Source organism: Dromiciops gliroides, chromosome 4 (genome assembly GCF_019393635.1).
Source record: "Dromiciops gliroides isolate mDroGli1 chromosome 4, mDroGli1.pri, whole genome shotgun sequence".
In the NCBI taxonomy this organism is placed as follows: Eukaryota; Metazoa; Chordata; class Mammalia; order Microbiotheria; family Microbiotheriidae; genus Dromiciops; species Dromiciops gliroides.
Window position 1 is genome coordinate 450,464,591 of NC_057864.1, and position 26,369 is coordinate 450,490,959.

General features: G+C 39.1%; 1 protein-coding gene across 3 annotated transcripts in view; it reads left to right on the forward strand.

The window, feature by feature from the left end:
- Positions 1-26,369, forward strand: part of LOC122754199 (Golgi pH regulator) — a 45,494-nt gene that overhangs the window by 14,922 nt on the left and 4,203 nt on the right. For all 3 annotated transcript variants that reach the window (XM_044002390.1, XM_044002392.1, XM_044002391.1), the window contains 6 exons: positions 4,487-4,567; positions 9,137-9,246; positions 11,118-11,206; positions 12,172-12,264; positions 14,130-14,225; positions 24,593-24,682. In XM_044002390.1, the coding sequence (XP_043858325.1) occupies positions 4,487-4,567; positions 9,137-9,246; positions 11,118-11,206; positions 12,172-12,264; positions 14,130-14,225; positions 24,593-24,682 (559 nt within the window). The remainder of the gene's footprint in view (positions 1-4,486; positions 4,568-9,136; positions 9,247-11,117; positions 11,207-12,171; positions 12,265-14,129; positions 14,226-24,592; positions 24,683-26,369) is intronic.

Below are 26,369 nucleotides of genomic sequence, written 5' to 3' on the forward strand. Positions count from 1 at the left end.
AAATATATTATCTCATTTGAACATCACAACAACCTTGCAAGATATGTACTTTTACTATCCCTATTTTACAGATAAGGATATCGAGGCAGGATTTGAACTCAGGTCTTCCTGGCATCAAAGCCAACACTTTATTCACTGTGACACCTGGCTGCCTAGTATAGTGGAAAGAACACTGGAATGGGAGTTGGGAGAGACCTGGGTTCAAATGCCACCCCTAAAGTTACTGATTGTGTGACCATGAGCATCAGTTTCTTGGAGAACAAGGTGAGATCAAGGAAGAGAAAATAGTCCATTTTGTCCATAGTGTGTGATGTGTGAGATAAACCTAAAAAGGAAACTAGGCTGTGGAGCAATTTGAAGGCCAAACTGAGGTGTGTGTGTTTGATTTGGTGGGTAGGGTGGGCATTATTAAACCTATGGATCAGGATCATTGATTGCTCTGCAGCTGTGGGGAAAGTCCACTTGGAGAAGGAAGAGACTAGAGGGAGAAGGATGTTATAGTTATCTGGACACAGACGAAAAGCCCTAGAATTAAGGTGGTTTCCATGGAAATGGAAGCAGAAAGTACTATAAGGATATGAGAGCTATTTCCAAGGTAAAATTGATTGGGAACCGTTTGTATATGGAGAGTGCAGTAGAGGACTAAGTCCAAGAGGATTGAGCTTTCAAGCCTAGGAAACTAGAAGAATAGAAATAGAAAAATTAGAAAGAGGACAAGTTTAGGGAGAAAGATGATGAGATCATCTTTGGACCTACCAAGTTGGACACATCAAGGCAGAATTCTCCGCCAGGCACTTGTAAATTCAGAGCTGGAGTTCCAGGAAGATTTTAGAGCCAGAGATATACATTTGGGAGTCATTGCTATACAGGTGATAATAATCAATACCATGGGAGTGGACGAGATTGCCAAGCAGGAGAGAGTAGAGGAATAAAGGGGAAAACCAAGGGAAGATCTTGATGGAGGAAGTAAAAATAAGAGTGAGACTATGAAGAGAACTAGGGAAATTCCAGGTCAAAGAGTCCCAGAGAAGATGATGGAGAGGACAGTCATCACAAGTAGCTAAAAGCACAAAAAGGCCATCAACTTTGGAGATCAGGAAGGAGATTTGGAGTGACCTTGGAATGAGTACTTTCCATAAATTGGGAGATTACAGAGGGGTAAAGAAGCAGAGATAGCAAATGGTAAACTATTCTTTCTAGAAACTTCAAAGTGAAGGAGAATGGAGAGAAGACAATGGTTTAAAGAGTCAAGGGAAGCCTGATTTTTTTTTTCTTTTTTGGATAAAGGAACTCTGAATTAATTTGTAGATAGAGGAACTATGGCAGAGGGGCCTGCATAGCTCAATGAAACTATGAGCTAAGCCACCGTAAGGGCTAAAATTCTAGCTAAACTATCTAAAATCTAATGAGTGGTCGCCAATAAATTATAAGCTTTAGCAAGAATATTTAAATGTTTAAGTCTTTATTAAAGAGCATTAGGATCAGAGAGAAAGATAAAAATCTAACTATTTCTAAGAGACCTTATCATCCGACCCACCATGGTCAGAAACCAAAAAGAGCTAGAACCCCTCTACCAGCATCTGCTTCCTACTTCATGTCCCCCTCCCAGAAATGGGAGGCTCTTCAAGTTGATTGGCTGGTAGCCTTGATAGACAGTACCCACGAGCAAACGTCACTTCCTGACACTAAGGACCTTGACCCCATGGCTTGCCCTCAGAGACCTCCTCATGGCAGAGCTTTTCTACAGTAAGTCTCCAGCAGGTGGCATCATTCCAATCGTTACACCACACAAGGTTACCCAAGGTAGAAAGTGCATAGTAGAGAGTTCTGACAAAGGGTGACCCACTGGAGAAAGAAATGGCAAACCACTCTGGTATCTTTGCCAAGAAAATCCCGTGGACAATATTAAAATGATAAAAGAGATAACATCAGAAGAAGAGCCCCTCAGGTTGAAAGGTGTTCATCAAGTTACTGGGAAAGAGCAGAGAACAACCATGAGTAGCTCCAGTAGTAATAAAGCCAAGAGGAAGCTCAGGTGAGGGTGTATATGGTGACAAAAGGAAAGTCTGATGCTGGAAAGATCAATATTGCATAGGAACCTGGGAATGTAAAATATATGAACCAAGGTAAGCTGGATTAAACATCAGCATCTTGGGTGTCAGTGAACTTAAGTGGATGGGAATAGGCGAATTGAATTCAGGTGATTACTACGTGTATGTGACTGTTGGCAAGAATCCCTTAGAAGAAATGGAGTAGCCCTCACAGGGTGAGAAAAGCAGTACTGAGGTATAATTTCAAAAATGACAAAGTGATACCTATTCAAATCCAAATTCGAATTTGGATTCAAATCATTCAAAATCACAAGTGCTCCAACCACTGATACCAAAGAGGCCAAAGTTGATCAGTTCTGTGAAGACCTACATCTTCTATAAATAACATCTAAAAAAAAAAGCTGCTAACAGTCATCATAGGGGAGTGAAATGCTAAAGTAGGAAATCAAAAGATAATTGGGATAACAGGCAAGTTTGAACTTGGAGTACCAAATGAAGCAGAGCAGAGACTCATAGAATTTTGTCAAGATAACTCGCTGGTCATAGCAAACACTTTTTCAACAACCCAAAAGGCGACTCTACACATGGACATCACAAGCTGGTCAATATAGAAATCAGATTGACTATATACTTTGCAGCCAAAGGTGGAGAAGCTCTATATAATCAGTTAACAACAAGACCTGGAGCTGACTGTGGCTCAGCTCAAGAGCTTATTGCAAAAACAAAGGAGGGAAAACCATCAAACAATATACATATGACCTAAATAATCTCCCTTATGAATACGAAGTAGAGATGATGAATAAATTAAGAGATTAGATCTGGTAGATATAGTGCCTAAAGAACTATGGACAGAGGTTCACAATATTGTACAGGAGGCAGGAACAAAAAAGGTTCCTAAGAAAGAGAAGAGCAAGAAAGCAAAATGGTGGTCTGCTGAGGCTTTACAAATAAAAAAAGAAGGAAAGGAGAAAGGGAAAGCTAAACCCAACTTAATGCAGACTTCTAGAGAATAGCAGGGAGAGATGAGGTTTTCTTAAATTACCAATGCAAAAAAAATAGAAGAAAACAATGGAATGGGAAAGTCAAGAGATCTCTTCAAGAAAAGTAGAGTTATCAAGGGAACATTTCATGGAAAAATGAATATAGTATAGAAGGGCCTGACATGGCTGTGGTGCAGGGGCTCAGGAAGAGTTGGACATGACTGAACAACTAAACAACAATGAGAAGAGAAGGAGTCATTCAAAAGGAAGAGATTAAAAGTGAAAGAGAGGGGCAGCTAGGTGGCGCAGCGGATGGAGCACCGACCCTGGATTCAGGAGGACCTGAGTTCAAATCCAGCCTCCGACACTTGACACTTACTAGCTATGTGACCCTGGGCAAGTCACTTAACCCCAATTGCCTCACCAAAAAAAAAAAAAAAAGTGAAAGAGAGAGGGATTTGATGGATTAAGGGTAAGGGATTAAAGTCACAGGTGCAGGTCTTCTTGCATTGGCAAGAAGGGATGAATCATCTTATGAAACCAGAAGGAAGGACAATGGGATGGGATGAAGAGAATTTTAGAAGCAAGGAGGAGAGGAGAAAAAACAAAAAACATGATTAGCCTCCATCTTTTCAATTAGGTGGCAGGGTCTTCTCCAGAGAGAGAAGGTAATGCTAGAGTTTGAGGTTTGAATAGAGTAGAACTTTGTAAGAGCCCTTATGGTGAGTATCATAAGAGTCAGTGAAATGAATAGTGTATAAAAGGGAAGGTGCAGTTGAGTTAGAAGGCTAACATTTGTAGTGAAGCCATCAGTGGGATCGTATGACTTTTAGTAGCACTAGACACTTGGAAAGTAGAAGCAGAGAAAGTAGATACTGGGTGTCAAAGCTTTGCAGGTGGAAACAACATGAACTAATCCCAATCCCTACCCATCCACCAGGGCTCTCTACAGGGGGTACAATAAGAAACTATGTTAATTCAGTTAAGGAGATGCCTTGGGAATATGTCCTGCCTATCACTGAACCAGAACTAAGAAAGAATGTATAAGAGATGAGACACTAAGAGCCCTCCACTGTCCTTTAATCAGCATCCCAAGAAATAAAAGCACAATTATTCTTTACTTTGGGGGGTGGGGCAGGGCAGTGAGGGTTAAGTGACTTGCCCAAGGTCACATAGCTAGTAAGTGTCAAGTGTCTGAGGCCCGCCGGATTTGAACTCAGATTCTCCTGAATCCAGGGCCGATGCTTTATCCACTGCACCACCTAGCTGCCCCAAAACACAATTGTTCTAATTTAATGTAGCTGTTTTAAGGTTCTTGAGGGAAAGGCATGAGTTTGAATTCATTCACTGTACTGGGTGATGATGAATGGCTTAAATTACACCTGACAGTGATGATGGAACCTCCCTTATGAGCTTAATACAGTGCTAACAGTATGTATGTGTGTTTTATTGCAGGAATGTGACAGACACAGATATTCTAGCCCTAGAACGCCGACTGCTTCAAACCATGGACATGATCATCAGCAAAAAGAAAAGGTTAGACTCTAGCACATTCACAATTATTCTCATTCCTTTGGGGTTTCCTAGCAAGACAGTATTGACTGTAATAATTGCTATCAGCAGGGAGCTTGCATCTTGCTCATTCTCAGTGGTTCAACAAGGTATCTTGTGTCTAAGCTGGCGTGAAAATATTTTGAAAAATGCAGTGACTTACTGGATTTAAAATTTTGCTTTACAGCCTCAGACACTTGACACTTACTGGCTGTATGACCCTGGAAAAGTCATTTAACCCTCATTGCCCTGCAAAAACAAAAACAAAATTTTGCTTTAGAAGAATAACAATTTCCATTTATTGGCATCCTCCATTGCATAATGAGAAGCATGGGGAGATCTGTTTTTCCATGCTAGAGGTGAATCTTTTCTATTTCCTTTTCTTTTCCTTAAAAAGTTCTTCAGGCATTCTAATGGTCATTGTTGTGTTTGAAAATATACATTTCAGGCAAAATATTTCACAGAAATTTACATACCTTCAGGTTATTTTATAGTGGTGAAACCTCATTCTCCATTGACTTCCTGTCATAGTACTTCATTTTAATGTGGTGGCGACCCTGAGCTCTTAAACATTTATACCAGTGGACCAAAAATTCTAGAAGGTCTTAGCAAACTGGAAGGGTCCTGTCACAGACCGTGTGTCTCTTTTGCAAGAACCAGCCTAGCTTATTTTGATAACTATATTTCAATATAATTTGCTTCCTTTGTAATTCCATAGATTTTGTTTTATGCATTTAAAATAATTTTTCTGAGAATAGGCTTCCTAGACTGCCGAAGGAATCTATAACACAAAAATAGGTTACAGAACCTTGCTTTGAAGGGTTGTGTTAGAGAAGAGTCGAACACTAACCAAATAACAACTTGAAATATAGAAGTATAGTGGCTAATGTCACCAAGACTTAACTAGAAAGATTGCTTAGGAAATGTGCAGATTAAAATAATTTTACCCTGTTTTCCATGCACTGTAATATGTTTTTTAAAACTTGAAATATTCTGCCCTCACTAAAGCCATTTTATTTATTTATTTATTTGTTTGTTTGTTTGTTTGTTTGTTTGTTTGTTTATTTATTTATTTATTTATGTGCATATATAAGTAGGGATGCGCCAGTATTTAACAACCTACTTTCCAGGAGGAAAAATGTGACCATGATAGTTCAATCTGCATTATTACAATTTTTTCCATCAATTTCTCAAGTTTAGACAATCAACAAAGCCATCAATCTAGCCCAGATTCACAGCATTTGCCAATTTCTGAAGTGTAAATGCTCACACTCAAATTTTAACAATCAGCTCTTGCGACTACTTTGAGTTGGCTCTAGCACAGCCCCAGACAAGTGCTTTGAGCTAGCTCTAGCAGTTTTAGATATTTAAATGTCAATGACCTGAGTCCAGTTCCAGTTTCTGACACTAAGCAGCAAGCTTTTATTAAGCACCCACTATGCGCTAACTGCTGGGGATACAGAGACAAAAAATGAAACAGTCCCTGCTTTTGAAGAACTTCTGTTATCTCAGAGGAAATAACACGTACACACATAATTATGTACAAAATACATACATGATAATGTTTTGCTAGGAAGGCACTAGAAGCTGGGATCCAGGAAAGGTCTCGTGTAGAAAGGAATTCTTCAGCTGACCTTTGAAGAAGTGAAGGATTGTAAGAGGACAGAGGAGGCTGTGCGTTCTGGGCATGGAGGACAGTTAAGTTAATAAACATTGATTATGTACTGACTTTGGACTCATTTCCATAGGACACATTGGTCAGTTGTTGTCATTTCATCACCAGCAGTGATACTGGATTTGGGCTGAGCCATCCAGACTCCAGCCTGGTGACTTCTATTACCCACAACATTGATAGATGGCCAGGATTTTGAGGTGGGCTCTTTTCTTTGTGAAATACATTGGGCCGTCATTACAGGGATCATTGTTAACCTCTTTAACACAGGCTTTTTAGACTTGCTCTTTAGAGGGAAGTCGGTATCATTCTTTTAGAACTGACCAACTATTTCAGTTGTTTATTAGAGCTTGGAAAACCACTTTGCACAGTGTAACCACTCAGAGTAGGGTATGAATAGCACCCTGAGCTTTACCAGCAGAGGGCATCAGGAGGAGAAATAAGTTTACCAGACTAGCATTAGCAACTGTTGGGAGGAGGAGGAACATGGAGCAGGCACAGAATGTCTTCTCACTTGGAACACTGTTTAGAAGACGAGGCTTGGAGGAGTCAGGAAGCCTTGTTTTACTAAAAACGATGATTCAGTTAATATCATGCAGGGTCCATGATCAAAGTCTTTCAGTTGCTGTCTAGTCAGATGGTCTCCACCAGAGAGTCTGATGTGACGTGTTATTTTGGGTCTTTGTTCTATTGCTGTAGCAGATAAAGCCTTTGTTCTGATGTTTGGGGAAACGGACTCAAATATAATCTCTACAGTCAAAGCAAATATGTATAAACCTAAAAGCTCCTATTTCAGAAAGTTCACATTAATCCAGTATTGAAATTAGGTTGATATTATCGGGAAATGCGGAGTAAAAATGCCCTAGATCAGTGTTCTTTCTTCAGGTGTTGTTTTCCCCATCGTTCTTGACATAAAAACCTAAATTAATAGGATAAGCAAATTCAGGCAGTGCAAATGTCTTCCCAGAAATTAACTTTTTCAACATTGCATACACTATGGAGGGGCAATATACTTTAAAGGTGAAGCAGCCTCTTCTTTTGCCCCATGTAGTTCAGAAGAGGAAATAGAACCCTTGGTGTGTGAGTAATGTATGAGTTCCCATCACTAATGGATAAGCTTTGTCCCTTTGAATTTCTTTACCCCAGGCATCAAGTCACTACAGGCTGCTGCTGGGCATTCTGGTCTCTCTTTCTTAAAGATGTATAGGGATCGGGGCAGCTAGGTGGCGCAGTGGATAGAGCACCGGCCCTGGAGTCAGGAGTACCTGAGTTCAAATCCGGCCTCAGACACTTAACACTTACTAGCTGTGTGACCCTGGGCAAGTCACTTAACCCCAATTGCCTCACTTAAAAAAAAAAAGTATAGGGATCAGGAAGGATAGATTCAGCAGTGAAATTTGGGGCCCAACTATAGGTTTGCCAGGTAGGGGTTACATCCATCATCTTTGCAGAGTTTTCTGGCCAAATCTTTGCTAAATTCAGCAAAATTCATTCAGGGTGTTCTTTGAGGTATGTTGTTTTTCCCAGATTATGACTTTTGTGTTCTACTCTTAGCTGAGAGCTTCTGGCTTGAGGTGGGCCTCTACTACCGCCCTAGTCGGAGTAGGAACTGCAATCCTAAGAACGAACATTGTAAATTTCTTTCAAATCTCATCTTGCTAGAGTGTTTTATTTGGCCTTTTTGCCCCTTGCCCCATCCTTTGGAGTTGGATGTAACCCTCCTAACTCAGTTCCATTTTTTTCCCCAGCTTTATCCACCCCAGAAGTAGTAGAATAAGTTTGTAAGTCAGTAAAAAAAAAAATGCAGACCAAAAGAATGGGATTATACAGTTTATCCGTCCCCAGTGTGAACAGCACATTGAGCAAGCTTCTGCGGGACCAGCCTTCATATATGTACCCTGCCCCATTTGGAAGGCAGGCTGTGGTGTGAGCAGTTTGCATCACTGAGATGAAGGAAAACAGACATGCATTTCTGTCCCTCTTCTCTTTTTATCTTCTATTTATTATCCCCACCACTGTGTAAACACAGTGAAAACCTCTTCCTCTTCCTGAGTTCCCATCACATACCTGTTTAAGACTACCCATATCTAAAAGCAGAAAGGCAGATACCTACATCACCAAGACGTGGAATCTAGTTAAGTCATATTGTTCCAGGATCTTTGCTTCTTCCTGAGTAATTTCAGCTTCCTAAGGTGTTGAAGCCTATAGCAAAAAACAATGAGGCAGAAAAGTCCAAACCCTGGGACTCTGACCAATTGATCTAAATTCACATACTACCCAGATGCTGGCCTGAGGCTATTACTGAATGAACAAAATGACTTGAGAAGGGAAAGTGCATAAGTTAACATGGCTGATGTTTTCTGGGATCCCTTATTGTGCTAATCTTGCAAATAGTTTCCAAGAACCTACAGAAATTGTATTGCAGTTACAACATTTGAATTGATCCCTGCAATATTCTCCACTGCTACGTCTACCTATTCCTATGCCTTGTTTATCAGACCAAGGTAGTCAGAATTTCCTTTATAGACACAGATTCCAATGAAAATCTAAGCAAAGGATAGCAGAAGGGGGATGCCACATATCTATTTCCATGATTCCACCTTCCCAATTTTCAGTGACTTGTTCTAATTTCTTTTAAACCTGTAGACAGATGGCACAGTGTGAATTTTCATGGTTGATGTGATTGTGTTTGTCTAACTATATGCTGCTAATCCATTAGCAGGAAGTTTGAATTTGGTTGTACCTCTTCCTGAATTGACTCAAAGCTGCGTTTGCATTGGAGGGGGCAAAAAAGAAACTACAAGTTGGATTATGTAGGATCCCAGGCTTGGGTACTGTGGCATGTCCTTCTTTTCCAGGACTTGAATTCTCTTTCCTTCCAGGATAGCCATGGCCCGGAGAAACATGTTCCAAAAAGGAGAAGTGAACAACAAACCATCTGGCTTCTGGGGAATGATTAAGAGTGTCACCACTTCAGCCCCAGGAAGTGAGAGTATCCTTTGTCTCTGTGTGAGCCTCATTCTCAGCCTGGGGGAAGAGCAGATATAAAGGGAGGAATAGAAGCACCTGCTTCTGTGTGTGAAGTAGCCTGTGTCCAGACTGACAAAATACATTGTAGAGAAGGACCTTTTTGTGACCTCTGCTTTCCCACGAGGTAACCTAAGCTCTTCCATCTTCCTTTTCCTTTTTTTTTTTTTGAGGCATTTGGGGTTAAGTGACTTGCCCAGGGTCACACAGCTAGTAAGTGTTAAGTATCTGAGGCCGGATTTGAACTCAGGTCCTCCTGAATCCAGGGCTGGTGTTCTATCCACTGTACCACCTAGCTGCCCCCCATCATCCTTCTTGACAATGATATTTCTATCTTGAGGCACACAGGCATAGAGGGTCGAGAGCTGGCCTTGGAGTCAGGAGATCCAGGGGTCAAGTCCTTCCTCCAGCATGTACCAACTGAGCAAGTCTCCCTGCAACCATCACTCCAGGCAGATCTTTGAGACTAGAAGCTGTTGATCTCTTGGTAGAGGGAGTTTCCTTATCCCAGAGCCTGGAGTTACCTATACCAGGGAAATCCCAAGTGCAGTCCTAAGCCTATTCCTATTTCTACCTTTCACTTGTGTGGCTTTGTATGGAGTCAAAGCGTTTCCACAATATGCCTTATTTGAGCCGTGCAGTGACCTTTTTGCTGGTACTTGGGTGGTAGGCTAGAATAGGGCCCTGACAGGCACAATTGCTATAGTATGATGGTTCTTCTATGGATTCATCAAGAGGGAAAGAGGGAGGGGGCTCAGTGGGTCATTTGCAAAGCCAAACAACAGTGGGACAGAATGCAGCAATTTGGGGAAGATTGAGTGAGATTAGGGCATCAGGCTTCCCTCCTTAGACATTGTCATCTCCCAAAACCTAGAGTGGTCAAAACAGTAATGGTTAAAACAGTTTCAATGGAAAGGAGACTAAAAATAATTGCCATCAAAAGAATAATCAGATAAAGATTTATGATCTAGCCAGATCTAATCAAGCCATCTGTGTGGTGAGCACCAGAGAATGAGGGAGGAGAAGCTGAGTGGGAAGTGTTTATGGAAATATTTCTTTTCTTTTTGTTTGACTTTTTTTTTTTTTTGGTGAGGCAATTGGGGTTAAGTGACTTGCCCAGGGTCACACAGCTAGTAAGTGTCAAGTGTCTGAGGCTGGATTTGAACTCAGGTCCTCCTGAATCCAGGGCCAGTGCTCTTTCTACTGTACCATCTAGCTGCCCCAAATATTTCTTTTCTTGAGAAGCAGTATGAGCCTTACTTGGAAGTTAGTAAAGCTGCCTGTACTCTGGAGTATGACTTTTACCCACGCTTTGAGGAACCCAGACTCCATTTAGAGATATAATGTTAGACATTTGTGAGCCAGGAGAAGAGCAGCAGAGCCCCTGAAAACTGAGCTGTTCTGGGGAGCCCAGAAGGGGACAGACCAGAAGTAAGGCTTAGGGGGCAGCTAGGTGGCACAGTGGATAAAGCACCAGCCCTGGATTCAGGAGGACCCAAGTTCAAATGCGGAATCAGATACTTGATGTTTATTAGCTGTGTGACCCTGGGCAAGTCACTTAACCTTCATTGTCCAAAAGAAAAAGGGAAAAAAAAGTAAGGCTTAGTGGAATTTGATAGAATATAAACCTTGGGCAGCTAGGTGGCGCAGTGGATAGAGTACCAGCCCTGGATTCAGGAGGACCTGAGTTCAAATCTGGCTTCAGCCACTTGACACTTACTAGCTGTGTGACCCTGGGCAAGTCACTTAACCCTCATTGCCCCGCAAAAAAAAAAATTTAATTTAATTTAAAAAATTTTTTAAAAGAATATAAACCTTGACCCCATACTGCACCAGATCTTACTCTCATTCAGCAGGAAGTGGATGCTTTGGAAGAGCTAAGTAGACAGCTCTTTTTGGAAACAGTTGATCTATATGCTACAAAGGTAGAGTGGAAAATTGCTGGCTCATTCCCAGCCACAGTAGGAAGAAGAACTAAGCCACCCTGTGGGCCTGTATAACCAAGCAACATAACAGATAGCTCCTTGGCCAATTTAACATGAAAATGTGGGACTTCCAAGATTAGAGAGCCAACATAAGCCATGAGCTGGCTGCTCTCACTCTCATAAGACTGAGTTCTCCGTGCCCTAATGCTGCAGTAGCATTGTTCAGCCTGGAGCATCACAGTTATCCCAATATCCTGGTGGACCCCTTTGCCCTCCTCTGTCCCCTGCCAAATTTGTCATATTGGTCCCATGACATGCCTCTTCCACTTTGTCCAACTATATTCTAAAGAGCCAAGACAGGTCCCAAACCCATGTAACTGGGGAAGTGACTGGTCATATATCTCCATTTAAACTGATGTATCCAGCATAAGTATGTCTTGCTCCCTATTCCTAGACCTGGGGGGAAAAAATGTCATCCAGTGTATTAGGAAGATTGGATTTGGAATCAGAAGAAAATGGGTTTAGATTCAAGCTTTACAACTTTCTGTGATCAGAGTCCAGAGAATTCACCTCCCTGAACCTTCATTTCCATTTCAGTAAAATGAAGTAGTCAGACTGAATAGGTTCCTAAGATGCATTCTGCTTCGAAATTCCTGTGACTACCACCATGAGGCTGGGAGCCTAATCTAAATAAGCAGATTTTAAAAATAAATGCATAAAGTGATTTAAATAAGCAAAACTCAGTAAGTTGAAGGTGAGAGTAATTTTGATCTCTGGTTGGGGAATCAATACCATGTATACAAGTTCAAGAATTATTCTTATGCTCTGGAACTTGAATCCATGTAATTTTTGGACTCAGTAGGCTACCCTGGGTGTGTCTCACCGAGGGAAGAAGGGTTTAGTGGAGACTGGATTTTGATTTCATATGAATCTAACCATATTGTGTTTGTTTTTTTTCCCCTCAGGAGAGAATAGAATATTCTAAAACTTTCAAGGGAAGATATTTTAATTTTCTAGGTTATTTTTTTTCCATTTACTGTGTTTGGAAAATTTTCATGGTAAGTGTGCTGTTTGTTGGTTGAAATTCTTATGAAGGTCAGGAGAGAGAGTGTGGCTGGTTTAATCAACACCTTTAACCTAACCTGCATATAAAATATTGTCTGCCCCAGGTCAAGCCTTTGAAACATTTTCTAATTTCCACCTTTTTTTTGGTCTGTCTTCACAATGAAGGCTACACTCTCCCTTGTCATTAATAAAGCACTGAAATGAAAGCATGTAAAATAAAAACAACGATTTTTTATTATTAGTGATTTCAAATTGCTTTCCATCCGATATAATGCTTAAGTTTAAATCAGGCAATATACTCGACTTCTGGTGACTGTTTAGAAGACAAACCACCTTGTACATTTTGCTTAATCATCTTTATCTTTAATTTAAAATTAATGACAAAGTAGTTAAAAATAAAAATCTTTAGTTCAGTTTACCTCTTGTATTTACTGTTCAAAATAGAACTCTTCTCCTTCTCCCTTCCCTTTCCCAGACTTCTCCATTTCTATTAGAGCCATGACTATCCCTGCCAGTCACTGATGATCTCAATATCAGAATTATCCTTGACTTTTCACCCTCTTTCACATCCAATTCATAGCAAGTTTGTGACAATTCTGTCTTTACAATATCCCTCATATCTGTCCTCTCCTCCCCATCCACCTAGTGAATTCACCCTGGTTCAGGTTCTCAGTAATTTTAACCTGACCTGGATTATTGCAAGAGTCAGTCTCCTAATTGGTGTTCTCATTTCTGATCACTCCCCTTTCCCGCATATGGCTACCAAAAAAACAAAAACAAAAAAACCCACAATAACAAACCTTTCTTAAAGCACAAGTCTGACTATGTTGCTTCATTGTCTTCCTAGGCCTCTCGGATAAAATACAGACTCCTCACCTTGGGCTTTAAAACTTTCCAATTTAACTTGTCTTCTTTCCCAGATTTCTTTCACAAACTGTTCACAGACTTCACATACTGTTTCAGCAAAACTTGTCTATTTGCTAGTTCCAGAGTGAAGCAGTTCATCGCACACCCCTGGGCCTTCCCTCCTTGCCTCTTACTCTCAGAATCCTTAGAGTCCCAGGTGCCACTTCCTATAGGAAATTTCTCCTGATCCCCCTGTGTTTCAGTGCTCTCCCATCTCAAATCATTTTGTATTTATTCAACTATCTGCATATTGTATCCTGGAGTACGATGTCTTTTTCACTTTTGTCTTTGTATTGCCAACACATTCCCCAATGCTTTGAATGTTGTAGATGCCTTCAAAAGCTTTTTGAGTGAAAGGGACTTGATTGACCTAGTATCTTCACTTTCCAAAGTATGATTTCTTTGGCTTCCATCAAACTCAAAGAGATACTGCACTTTTTTCTGTGAGAAACTTTCAAAGAAAAGTGTTTTATATGGGCAAAGTCTGATGAATGGGGGTTAGAGCTAAAAAGAAATAGCTTTACTAAGTAGCAAATTAACAAACTCAATATTTATTGACTGTTGTGTCCCTGGCAGTGTGGATGAAAGGCACATTGACAGCATCTTCCATCCATTTTAAATAGATTTGGAATAATGTTAGTCATTGGTATTAGCAGCACCACTCCAGGTATTATTCAGGAGCTTAAAATGACCCAGAAGCACATCTTAATACCTCAGGTTTTTTGCAGAACTCCTCATAACAGAGAATTGACTTCAGAAGAGAGATCATTTATATGGAAATGTTTATTTGACTACAAATGAGTAAATACAATTTGAATCTTATATAAAATTACCATCCTTGGGTCTATACAAGAACCATCCTGTCAGGTGATGCTGGGAGGGTTAGTTTATGATTGTAAAACTCTTGATCAAAATAGCAAGTGAAATATAGGACCGTGTGTGTTTTTTGCAGGCAACAATCAACATTGTGTTTGATCGAGTTGGGAAGACCGATCCTGTCACAAGAGGCATTGAGATCACAGTGAATTATCTGGGAATCCAGTTTGATGTAAGAGTTGTTTTAAAATCCTAATTTATTCTGCTATTCCTTGTTTTGCCTACCACAAATGAGAATTGTCCAGGGACTAGTCTGCCCTTCTGGACTTACTTAGACTGCTTATTTCCAGAGTATTCCAGACTTTTTCACACTGTAGTACTTAGTGCACCACATTCTGCATACCAGGCTAACTGGTCTAATTACAAATCCCAGGATTTGGCCTTCTTTCTCCTGGCTTCACAGAATGCCCTCCCTCTCTCCCACCTTTGTCTCTTAGATTATTAGTGTCCTTCAAAAGGACAGATTTCCAGTGAAGATGGCAATTTAAAAGGCTTCAGTCAACCCCAGTTCCCCCGAGAAACACTTATTAACAATGAGGAAGAACCTCAAATGAAATTTCAAAACAAACAAAAAAAGTGCTACTGAGCCCTTCCATTGCATACAAGATGACATGAGAAACCAGGCCCTAAAATAGGGATCGAGGTTTGTTGGCAGGAAAAGGTGCAAGAAAACCAGGCCAACTGGTACTTACTGGGGTCCAAGGACACCCCCAAAGATCACTTTAAAGCCGGTGTCATCTCTTGTGGGGATGCTCTAGTGGCTGAGGCCTCTGGGTAAATGACTGCATAAAGCCATGGAGTAGTATGATGACCAGAGATTTGGAGGAATCTTGGGAGAATAGACTAAAACTCCTGAGGCCTGGGGCCTTGGATGTCCAGTCAGTGGCTGCACAGGGATACTAAAAAGGTCAGCAAGACCCATTGGAGAAGGCTGCAGACTGTGATAGTGGACAAGACTAAGAAGATGAAGAATGAGCTATGAAAGAAGGCAGGATCTGGTCCCATGCAGCCTTCCACCCAGAGAATATAAAGGACAGAGACTTCCAAACTGTAGAGGAGGCAGGATTCAGGCCCAGTGCAACATTGTCCTCCTGTGGGAGGACGAGAGATAGGACCTGGGCCTAGCTAAGTCATCCAACAGTGCAGGAGGGTTCAGAGCCTAGGCCTGGCACAAAGTCTTAACCCAAGAAATAAAGCTATAAACGTGAGAAAACAGGCCAGTAAGAAAGGAGTGAGGTGGGGGCAGAATTCCCACTATAATGTAGAAATAGAGGTTAAAAGAATCTCAAGATACAAAATTCAGGAGAAAGGAGATAACTCTAAAATAATCACAATTTGAACCTTAGGAAAAAAAAATCAGTTGGTTACAAGAACTCCCCAAGATTGGATTGAAAAAATGAATGAAAAGCTGAAACAAGTTAAAAAATGAAATTAGAGTAGTTGGAATAAGAATAAACAGCTTGGAGGGAAAAAAATACATCAAAAACAAAAATGGACAATCTTATCCAAGTAGGTGACACCCTGAAAAATTGAATGAAGGACTAAAACTCAATGATTTGATAAGACAAGAAGAAATATTAGAACAAGTCAAAAGACTAAAACCTATGTAGAATAAGCTATCTACTATCAGTAGCAACTGACAGGAAGCAAAATAAAGAGAGAATTTAAGAATCATTCAACTCCTTGAAACAACCTGCATACCATATTTCTTTTTTATTTCCCCCAATCTTTTTTTTTTTTTTTGGAGCAATGAGGGTTAAGTGACTTGCCTAGGGTTACACAACTAGTAAATGTCAAGTGTCTGAAGCTAGATTTGAACTCAGGCCCTCCTGAATCCAGGGCTGATGCTTTATCCACTGCTCCACCTAGCTGCCCCCCTCCCCCAATCTTAATAGTATTTTTTTCCAGTTACATGTAAAGATGGTTTTCAACATTTGTTTTCATAGGATTTTTTTTTCCATAGGATTTTGAGTTCCAAATTTTTCTCCGTACCTCCCCCCTCCCCAAGACAGAAAGCAATCTGGGATAGGTTATATATGTACAATCACATTAAACACATTTCCACATTAGTCATGTTATGAAAGAAGAATCAAAACAAAAAGGAAAAACCTCAAAAAAGAGAAAAAAGTAGAAAGAGTATAATTCTATATGTACAATCTGGGCTGAGTGAAGAGAAAGAGAGTAAAGGATTAGCACTAGATTTAAGGTTAAATAGCTAGGATTAAACTCACTTGCTTTCTGTTACCACTTCTTTTCCTTATAAAAGGAGGGATGTGGGGAGTAAAAATAAAGGATTATAAAATATGATGGAAGAAAAAACACAACTAGCAATAATAACCATGAATGTAAATGGGATGAACTAACCTAGAAAATGGAGGAAACTGGCAGAATAGTTTACAAAACAGGATACAACTATGTTGTTTGCAAAAGACATACTTGAAACATAAGTCACATACATTCAGAAAAGCACGATTGACAATCATATTAGACAAAGCAGCAGTAAAAATAGATATGGCAGAAAGAAGGAGGGAAACTACATAATGCTTAGAGGAACTATTATGTAATGATAATAATATCCATTTCATATACATAACAATTTTATATTATATACATATATATGTGTCTGTGTATAAATACACAGAATTTTACCTGAGGTAAAAGTTAAGTAAACCCCACAGAGAATAGATAGTAAAATATTTAATTGTTGGGTACCTTAATGTATCCCTAGTTTTTTGAGAAAAACTATTAATAATTTAGAAGAAAGCTTAAGATATGCAAAGTTTCAAACAGCTTTTGTTTTGTTATACTCAGTGGATCTGCCAATAGCTCCAGAGATAATATTATGATAGTATATTTAGTGGGTCACCAAGCCATTGCTAAATTAATACAAATATCCTTCTTCAATTCATGTTACAATACCTTTTCTCAAATATTTACTGATTTTATAGGGCTTAATAGAATGGAGTAGTTTCAGTAATTATATCTCTGTAAGGGTAATCTTTGATATTTAAGTTTAAAATGTCCTTTAAAAAAAAAGATTCACTGTGATCACCAGGAATACATAGATGGTCCAACATTGGTAATACTATAAATAAAATAAATAATATTAATAAGTAAAAAAAATCACAGAATTTAAAAAAAAACTTTAACAAACTACAATACTCATTTTTATTTTTTTTTAAAATACCAGAAAGCAAGGAATAAATGCATCCTTCCTCTGAATGTTAAAGAATGTCAAAACCCAAGAACTAATATTATCTGTAATGGAAAAACTCTAGATGCCTTTTTTTTTTTTTTAAAGTGAGGCAATTGGGGTTAAGTGACTTGCCCAGGGTCACACAGCTAGTAAGTGTTAAGTGTCTGAGGCCGGATTTGAACTCAGGTACTCCTGACTCCAGGGCCGGTGCTCTATCCACTGCGCCACCTAGCCGCCCTTCTAGATGCCTTTCTAGTACAGTCAGAAGTAAAGCAAAGGTACTATAGAAATGTTAGCTATAGAAATATGACAAGAAAAACAAATTAAGGGAATAAGTATAGATAGAGAGAGAACAAAATTATTGTTGTTGTTACTTGAAACGATAACTTGAGTAAACTATCAAGATATAAATTAAATCAAAAATCATCAGCTTTCCTGTATAATACTATCATAGCTCATTAAGAAGAGGTAGAAAAAGAAATTCCATTCAGAATAGCTATTGAGTATATTAATACCTGGAATGTACAGGAATTTCATAAATAAAACTACAAAAGGTTTTATAGAAGTAAAGGAAGACTTAAATAATTGGAGAGATATCAATTGCTTATTGAGATTGTGCCGGGGCAGCTAGATGGCGCAGTGGATAGAGCACCGGCCCTGGAGTCAGGAGCACCTGAGTTCAAATCCGGCCTCAGACACTTAACACTTACTAGCTATGTGACCCTAGGCAAGTCACTTAACCCCAATTGCCTCACTAAATAAATAAATAAAATAAAATAAAATGTATGGAGATTGTGCCAATAGACTAAAAAATGTTGATATCAACTAGATTAATTTATAGTTTTATTGCCATGCCAATGAAAATACTGAGGACTTATTTTATGTTGTTATTCAATCATTTCAGTCATGCCTGACTCTTCATGATCCCATTTAGGATTTTCTGCAGAGAAACTGAACTGGCTTACCATTTCCTTTTCTAGCTCATTTTACAAATGAGGAACTGCGGCAAACAGGGTTAAGTGACTTGCCCAGGGTCACACAGCTAGTAAATGTCTGAGGCTGGATTTGAACCCAGGAAGATGAGTCTTCCTGAGTCGAGACTTGGCACTCTATCCAATGTACCACCTGGCTGCCCCAGCTGCTTATTTTATAACTCTAGACAAAACAATAACAATTCATTTAAAGGAACAAAAGATCGATAATATCAAAGGAAATATTGAAAAAAGTAGGAATTAAGGGTGGCTAGCAGTATTAGGTGTCAAACTATAGTATTAAACAATAATCATCAAAATAACTTGGTTGTGGGGGCGGCTAGGTGGCGCAGTGGATAAAGCACCAGCCCTGGATTCAGGAGTACCTGAGTTCAAATCTGGCCTCAGACACTTGACACTTACTAGCTGTGTGACCCTGGGTAAGTCACTTAACCCCCATTGCCCTGCAAAAAGACAAAAAACAAAAACAAAAAAATAATAATAATAATTTGATTGTGGTTAAAAATAATTGTTAATCAACAGAACAGCTTAAGTAAACAAGACGCAGAAGCAATTCAACAAGGTAGTATAATGTTCAGTGAATACAAGGAGACAAACTATAGTACTGAGGTAAGGACTCCCTGTTTGACAAAAATTTCAGGGGAAATAGGAAAGTATTCTGGCAGAAATTAGACTTATACAACACATTAAACTTTATACCACACAATAATCTCAAAATGGATTCATAACCTAAATATAAAATGCCATATCAATTTTCTTTAAATGAGAAGATGAAGCAGATAACTTTCCAAGCTATGGCTAAGAGGAGGGTTCTTACCTAAGTAAGGGATACAATTAGCATAAAAGACAAAATGGATAATTTTGATTACATAAAATTGAAAAGCTTGTGCACAAACTAAATAATTGCAGTTCGAATGAGAAGGAAAACAATTTGGAAAAAAATCTTCAGAGCAAATTTATCTGAAAAAGATCGAATATCCAAGATATATAAAGATAAAGAATTGACATAAATCTACATAAAAGAAAAAGTGCCACTTATTAGCTGTGTGACCCTGGGCAAGTCACTTAACCCTCATTGCCCCCACCAAAAGAAAAAGTGCCATTCCCCTGTGAGTACATGATCAAAAGTCATTGTAATCATTTTTAAATGAAGAAATGTAAGATATCAAAACCAGCACCACCACTTTGGCCACCAGCTTCCCTCACACCTTGACTCCTAGAGCCTTAGTAATAGTAGTACTTACCCACCTCCCCCCACCCCCATGCCTGTAGTCATCATACAGGAAAGCAAACTTAGGAAATTACATCCTGAGATCTGCTCCTTTGAATACGGGAGCCTTAGCTAAGGAAGACACAAAAGAATGTTCTTACCACTAAAATTCTTGGCACCGTCAAATGGTTCAGCATCAGAAACATAATCTTTATCGGTGCTAAGCACTGCTATCAACTTTACTGATACACTCCAAATGCTTTACACTTAAATATCTAAGAAATACTTTTTCATTCATATCAACAACTGTAGGAAAATGCTTTAAGTTGCTTATAATAGAAATACAAATGAAAACCTCACACCCAACAGATTGATAAAGATGACACCAAAAAGTGGGAAAAGAGCATTTTTGAAGAGGCCATGGAAGGACAGCAGATACTATTGTGCTGATTTTTTTTCCAAATTTTTTTTTTTACTTTCTCCCTACTTTTCTGCCTACTGGAGAAAAGAAAAAAAGGAAATGGGAGGAAAAAAAGTTGTAACAAGTATGCATAGTCAGATGAAACAAATTTCTACATTGCCAATATCCAAAAATGTTCATCTCATTCTACACCCTCTATCCATTACCATATGCTTAGGAAGCAAGTAACATTTTTTCATCATTGGTCCTCCAGAATCATAGTTGGTCATTGAGTTAATCGGACTTAAGTCTCTCAAAGTAATTGTTTTTTACAGTGTCGCAGTTATTGTATAAATCGTTTTCCTGGTTCTGCTTATTTCTCTCTGCATCAGTTCATGTAAGTCTCTCCAAGTTGCTCTGAAAGTCTTTTTTCATTTCTTATAGCACAATAGTAGCTATTTCTTAATAATAATAGCTGGCATTTAAATAGCACTTTAACCTTTACAAAACGCCTTACAAATAGTATTTCATTTGATCCTCACAACAACCCTGACAGGTAGGTACTACTATCATCCCCATTTTACAGATGAGGAAACTGAAACAGCCATCCTGGAAAACTGTTTGGAATTATACCCCAAACTCATTCAACTGTGCATACCTTTTGATCCGGCAATGCTAAAATTATGTACTAGGGGTATACTGGCAAGTGTTTAACTGACTTTCCAAAATAAAGTGTATGTATTACACATTTTAAGTTTAATCTGCATTGTTAACATTTCTCTATCACTTTCTTAAGTCTAGACAGTCAACAAAACAATAAATTAAGCTCTGATTTGTAGCATATTCTCATTTTGCTAGCTCCAGCACACCCCTACATATACCCCAAAGAGGTCAAAGGCAGAGGGGAAAGACCCATATATTCAGGAATATATTCTAGCCACACTTTTTGTCATAGTGAAGAACTAGAAGCAAAACACATGTCATCTCTTGGGTGGTGGCTTCAAACATGAAGGAATATGGTTACACTGTAAGAAATTATTTGGGGGGGTGGGCAGCTAGGTGGCACAGTAGATAAAGCACCAGCCCTGGATTCAGGAGGACCTGAGTTCAAATCCAGCCTCAGACACCTAATACTTAACTAGCTGTGTGACCCTGGGCAAGTCACTTAAACATAATTGCCTCATCAAAAAATAAAATAAAATAAAAAATAAAAACAACCAAAAAAAAGAAATGATTTTTTTAAAGGACCAATTCAGAGAAATTTGGAAGGCTCCATAGAAAATGATAACTAGGAGAATGATTTATTTTATGCACACAACAATAATTTGAGTGAATAGATTTCTGAAAGACCTCAGAACTCCAACCAAAGTATCAACTAATCATGGCTCCAAAAGAGTGATAATGAATCATCCCTTCTATCCCTCGGCAGAAAGGTGATGGAAAAGGAGTTTTACTTGACTATTCCTATTAAAGGAGAGTGCTGCTACTGGAGGCAGAGAGGAAGCAAGATATATGTAGAAAAAAAGAAAGTATATTTTATTCATTTAAATTAATTTAACTATGTCTACTAAACTTGTTTAGGTGGTCATGTTGATGCTCACTCTTAAATTTTCAATGAAACAATTTTTCAAAAAAGAAATAGTACTTGTGGCAACATCTGAAGTTGTTACTTTTTTAAAGTATTACATATTAGACAATAAATATTTAAATACATAGCTTTATAAAGTGATACTCATTATAAAAGCACATGTAGATCAAAATATATATCGGTTTTCTAAACCCCATGGTAGTATGAGATACAGATATACACAGTGGTCCCTTGCACAGATGGCATCCTCAGGATCTATATGAGTAAAAGACAGATCTCCCTTTTAATATTTTAACCACTAAACTCCTTGGATGCTGCCTAAGACATGTTTGCATTGAACTAAATTCTGCTTTATAGTCAATAGTTTAAAGTGATGTTGTAGTGCTTCTTGCTCTTCTGTGGCGCTGTTACACTAATTTACAGTATATTTATGTCATCTGTCACAAATGGGTGATTCTCATTAGTAAGGCAGCACACAATAGAACACTTCTGACCCTTATTAATCGTGTGGTCGTTGGTAAGCCACCTAATCTTTCTGAGCTTCATGTAACCCTCCAAGATTTAGCTACTAAGTCTTTTCTTTTTTTTTCTTTTTCTTTTTTTTGGTGAGGCAATTGGTGTTAAGTGACTTGCCCAGGGTCACACAGCTAGTAAGTGTTAAGTGTCTGAGGCTGGGTTTGAACTCAGGTCCTCCTGACTCCAGGGCCTGTGCTCTATCCACTGTGCCACCTAGCTGCCCCAGCTACTAAGTCTTTTGAAAGAGGGACTGAACTTAAGGGAGGTGGTCCCAGAAAGTGGAACCCTGGAATGAGCGGAAATTGCAGTTTTCATTTCATTTTGATATAAGGAGAAAATTTCCAACAATTTTTTGTTGTTCAGTCATATCTGACTCTTTGGGGTTTTTTTGTTTTGTTTTGTTTTGGTTTTATTAGTGAGGCAATTGGGGTTAAGTGACTTGCCCAAGGTCACACAGCTAGTAAGTGTTAAGTGTCTGAGGCCGGATTTGAACTCAGGTACTCCTGACTCCAGGGCCGGTGCTTTATCCACTGCGCCACCTAGCCGCCCCATATCTGACTCTTTGTGACCCCATTTGGGGTTTTCTTGACAAAGGTATTGGAGTGGTTTGCCATTTCCTTCTGCAGATCATTTTATAGATGAGGAAGTGAGGACTAAGTGACTTGCCCAAGGTCATACATCTAGTAAGTTTCTGAGGCTGGATTTGAATTCAGGAAGATTAGTCTTCCTAACTCTAGGCCCAGCACTCTATCCACTGTGCCACCTAGCTGCCCCAACAATTAATTCAAATAATTAGTACTCTCCAAAAGTGGAATGCTCTTCCTTACAGTTCCTAATCACTGGAAGTCTTTTTTTTTTCATTAAATATTTCCCAATTATATGTAAAAAATAATTAACATTGAATTTTGAAAAATTTGAGTTCCAAATTTTCTCCCTCCCAGCCTTCCCCCATCCATTGAGAAGTTAAGAAAATTATATAGATTATACAAGTGAAGTCATACAAAACATATTTCTATATTTCCATGTCACAAAAGAAAACATACACAAAAAAAGTAAGAAAAGGTTTTCGAAGTATGCTTCAATCTGTACTCAGAATTCAGCTTTCTCTCTGGAGGTGGATAGCATTTTTCATATCCTTTGGAATTGTCTTGGATCAATATCTTGATCAGAGTAGCTATATCTTTCATGATTGGTCATCCTTACAATATGCTGTGACTGTACATTTTTCTTCTGGTTCTACTCACTTCACTTTGCATCTGTTCATATAAGTCTTCTGAAAGGTTTTTCTGAAACCATCCTGCTCATCATTTCCTATAGCACAGTAGTAATCCATCACGATCATATACCACAACTTGTTCAGCCATTCCCCAATTGATGGGCATCCTATCAATCTACTGGAAGTCTTTTAAATAAGGGCTGGAACATCGCGTGCTAGGGATATTGTCAGGAAGATTCTTACTCAGTTATGATTTGAACCAAATGGTCTGTGAAGTCCTTTTGCAACCCAACTTCTGATTCATACTCAATTACTAGGAAAACCATGTAAATGATGCTCTCCTAGTGGTGAATCAATCAGTAGCACTTCTTTGTTTGGAAAGAGAAGCCCATTATCTTTCCCAAAAGCAGTTCGTATATGTACTGTATTGATAACTCTTGTATTGTTGTTTTTCATTTATGTGGAGATCTTTCCCTCTCATCTTAATTTTCACAAATCTGATTATTTTAGGAAGGTATTGTTTCTTTATCAGTGCTATCTGAAAAAGGCTATGCACTTATTGCCTTTGATATTTGACTACCTTCCTCATGTGATGCATTCCACCTCTGAAAAGGCTTCAGCAAACACTGTAACTTTGCATAAATAGATCTTTGATTTCACTTGCAGCATCTTCTATTCAGAACTCCACTATGCAGTACAGGGATGCTGCCTGCACCCTGCCCTCAAAACTGCCTCTGACTTAAGTCAATACAAAAAGAGAAAAACCTGCTTGTCAAATTGAAACCACATCAAGTTCAGCTACTTTCTGGAACTTGGCTAAGAAACTCAAGTAACTCTTTTTTCTTAGGATAGAGCAAAAGAATCTTTGCAATCAGATGTGTATGAAATGGCCTTAAAGTTTCACACACACGGACGTTTCCTAAGTTGGGGTAAATAAGCAAATAGTCTTCAGTTCTTTTCCCTTTGTTAGTGCTCTTTAATTACATGGGTTGCTTTAGCTGGCATTTGTCTTATCCTTCCCATCTGTGGGCAGTGCTTGAGTTAGCTGGCTCTGCTCTCTTTTCGATTTCTTTTTGAAATACTTTTTAAATGTTGGTCTTGATCTTTCTCTAGCTATTTCAATCATCATTCACTTGTCCCCCAAATATACCCATTGTGATCTCCTATAAATATATCACCTGGCTCCTTAATTCAGAAAGAGGCAACATAGGGTAATGGCAAGAAGGCTGACTTTGGAATTAAAAGACCTGGGACAAATCCAGGTGCCCATAATCTCATCTGCAAAATGAGACGGATAAACCAAATTATCTCTAAGAACCTTTCAGTCTGAAATCATATGATCTTATGACTAGATTATAGTATCATGACCATGTTCTCACTCAGTAAAATTTTAACATTTCTTTTCCTTATTTTTGTGACAGGTGAAATTCTGGTCCCAGCACATTTCCTTTATCCTTGTTGGAATAATAATTGTCACATCTATCAGAGGATTGCTCATCACTCTTACCAAGGTACTATGCATGGAATCATAAAAAGTATGGATTAAGGAAGGAATAAGTTTGCAATCGCAGGTGATATTTTTTCAAAGATCAGTCATTTTTTTTTCATATGGATGGAACAGAATAAAAATGGTTAGCAGGAATCGAAACCCAAGATAAATGATAGGGAAATACCCAACTGCTTTCAACGCATTCAAGTCACCAGTCCTGCATGCCAGAGTAGTGAAAGAACCAGCAGGTGATTGCTCAGCTACTGTCAGTGACCTTTAAAAAGTGTCGTTATTTTCTCAAGAAGAGAAAGTAGTCTGTAAACCATAGACCATTAAGCTTCACTTGGATTCCTCACAAAATTCTAGAACATATTATTAAAGGGAGAGTTTGTGAATGTTTTAAAAGAGAAACAGTTATCACAAAGAACAAATATGGCTTTGAGAGCAGGTCATGCCAGGCTACCTTCCCTTTTCCATAGAGTCAATAAAGTATAACACTGTGAACATTGTATTCTTAGATTTCAGTAAAACATTTACCATAGCCTATGGACAGAATGGAGAGAGGTAGGCTAGAAGAGAATACAGTTAGGTGTATCACTGGTTAAATAACTCACCCAAAAGATAGCCAGTATTAACTTGAAGAACGCTCTCTAGAACAGATCCCTGGACATCTGTGCTTGGCTCCATGCTAGTCTGCCTTTTTGTCAGTAGCTCAGATGCTAGTCACACTTACAGCTGACATGAAGCTGCGAAAAGTTGATAAACCTATCACATAACATCTAGAAGGTCTCAACAGACTAGAATAATGGCAACTCGGATAAAATTTGATACAGGTAAAGGTAAAAGTCTTTTAAACTTCAAAAATCAGGAAATTACAATTACACTCACAATTATAAGCTGGACAATAATTAGAGGCACTCTGGTTTTATGAAACAGTGGGGCTTAGGACTTGTTTGGAAACCTGGGTTCAAATCTCACCACTGATATTGACTCCATGTGGGACTTTGGACAAGCCCTATAATTCTTGGGCTGTGGGTCACCTGTAAGTGAAGGGCTCAGACTGGCCATCCTCTGACATCCATCTCCACTGTCTGTGACATTGTGATCCTGGTGGGGTCTGACCATCTCTGAACCATATTTGAGAAGGGACACTGACAAGTGGGAGAATCACCAGGAGAACGAGGAAACTTAAGACAATGCCACATAGTGGATAAAGCACCGGCCTTGGATTCAGGAGTACCCGGGTTCAAATCCAGCCTCAGACACTTGACACTTACTAGCTGTGTGACCCTGGGCAAGTCACTTAACCCCCATTGCCCCGCCAAAAAAAAGACAATGCCACATAAGAACTGGTTGAGGGTACAAGAAAGGGTAAGCCAGTGGAAGGGGAAGACCTAGAGGAAATAGGACGATTGAAGCGTTTAGAGGCTTACTCGGCTGGGTCCCAAAAGCTGCTCTAGTCTAGGGGAAAGTTGCAGACAGGCACACCTAGAACTAACAAAAGGGAAATGTTTTCTAACTAGAACCTTCCAAAATAGAATGAGCTGCCTTTGGGCACATAGTGGGTTCTTCCTTGTAGGTCTACAGGTGAAAGGTGATCAGGTGTCAGGAAGGCTGTAGAGGGGTTTATTGTTCAGGTCCTGGTTGGGTCAGGGGGCCCTCAGAAGTCTTCAGATTCTGAGCTTTTGTGGTTTTGTAAAACACTTGAC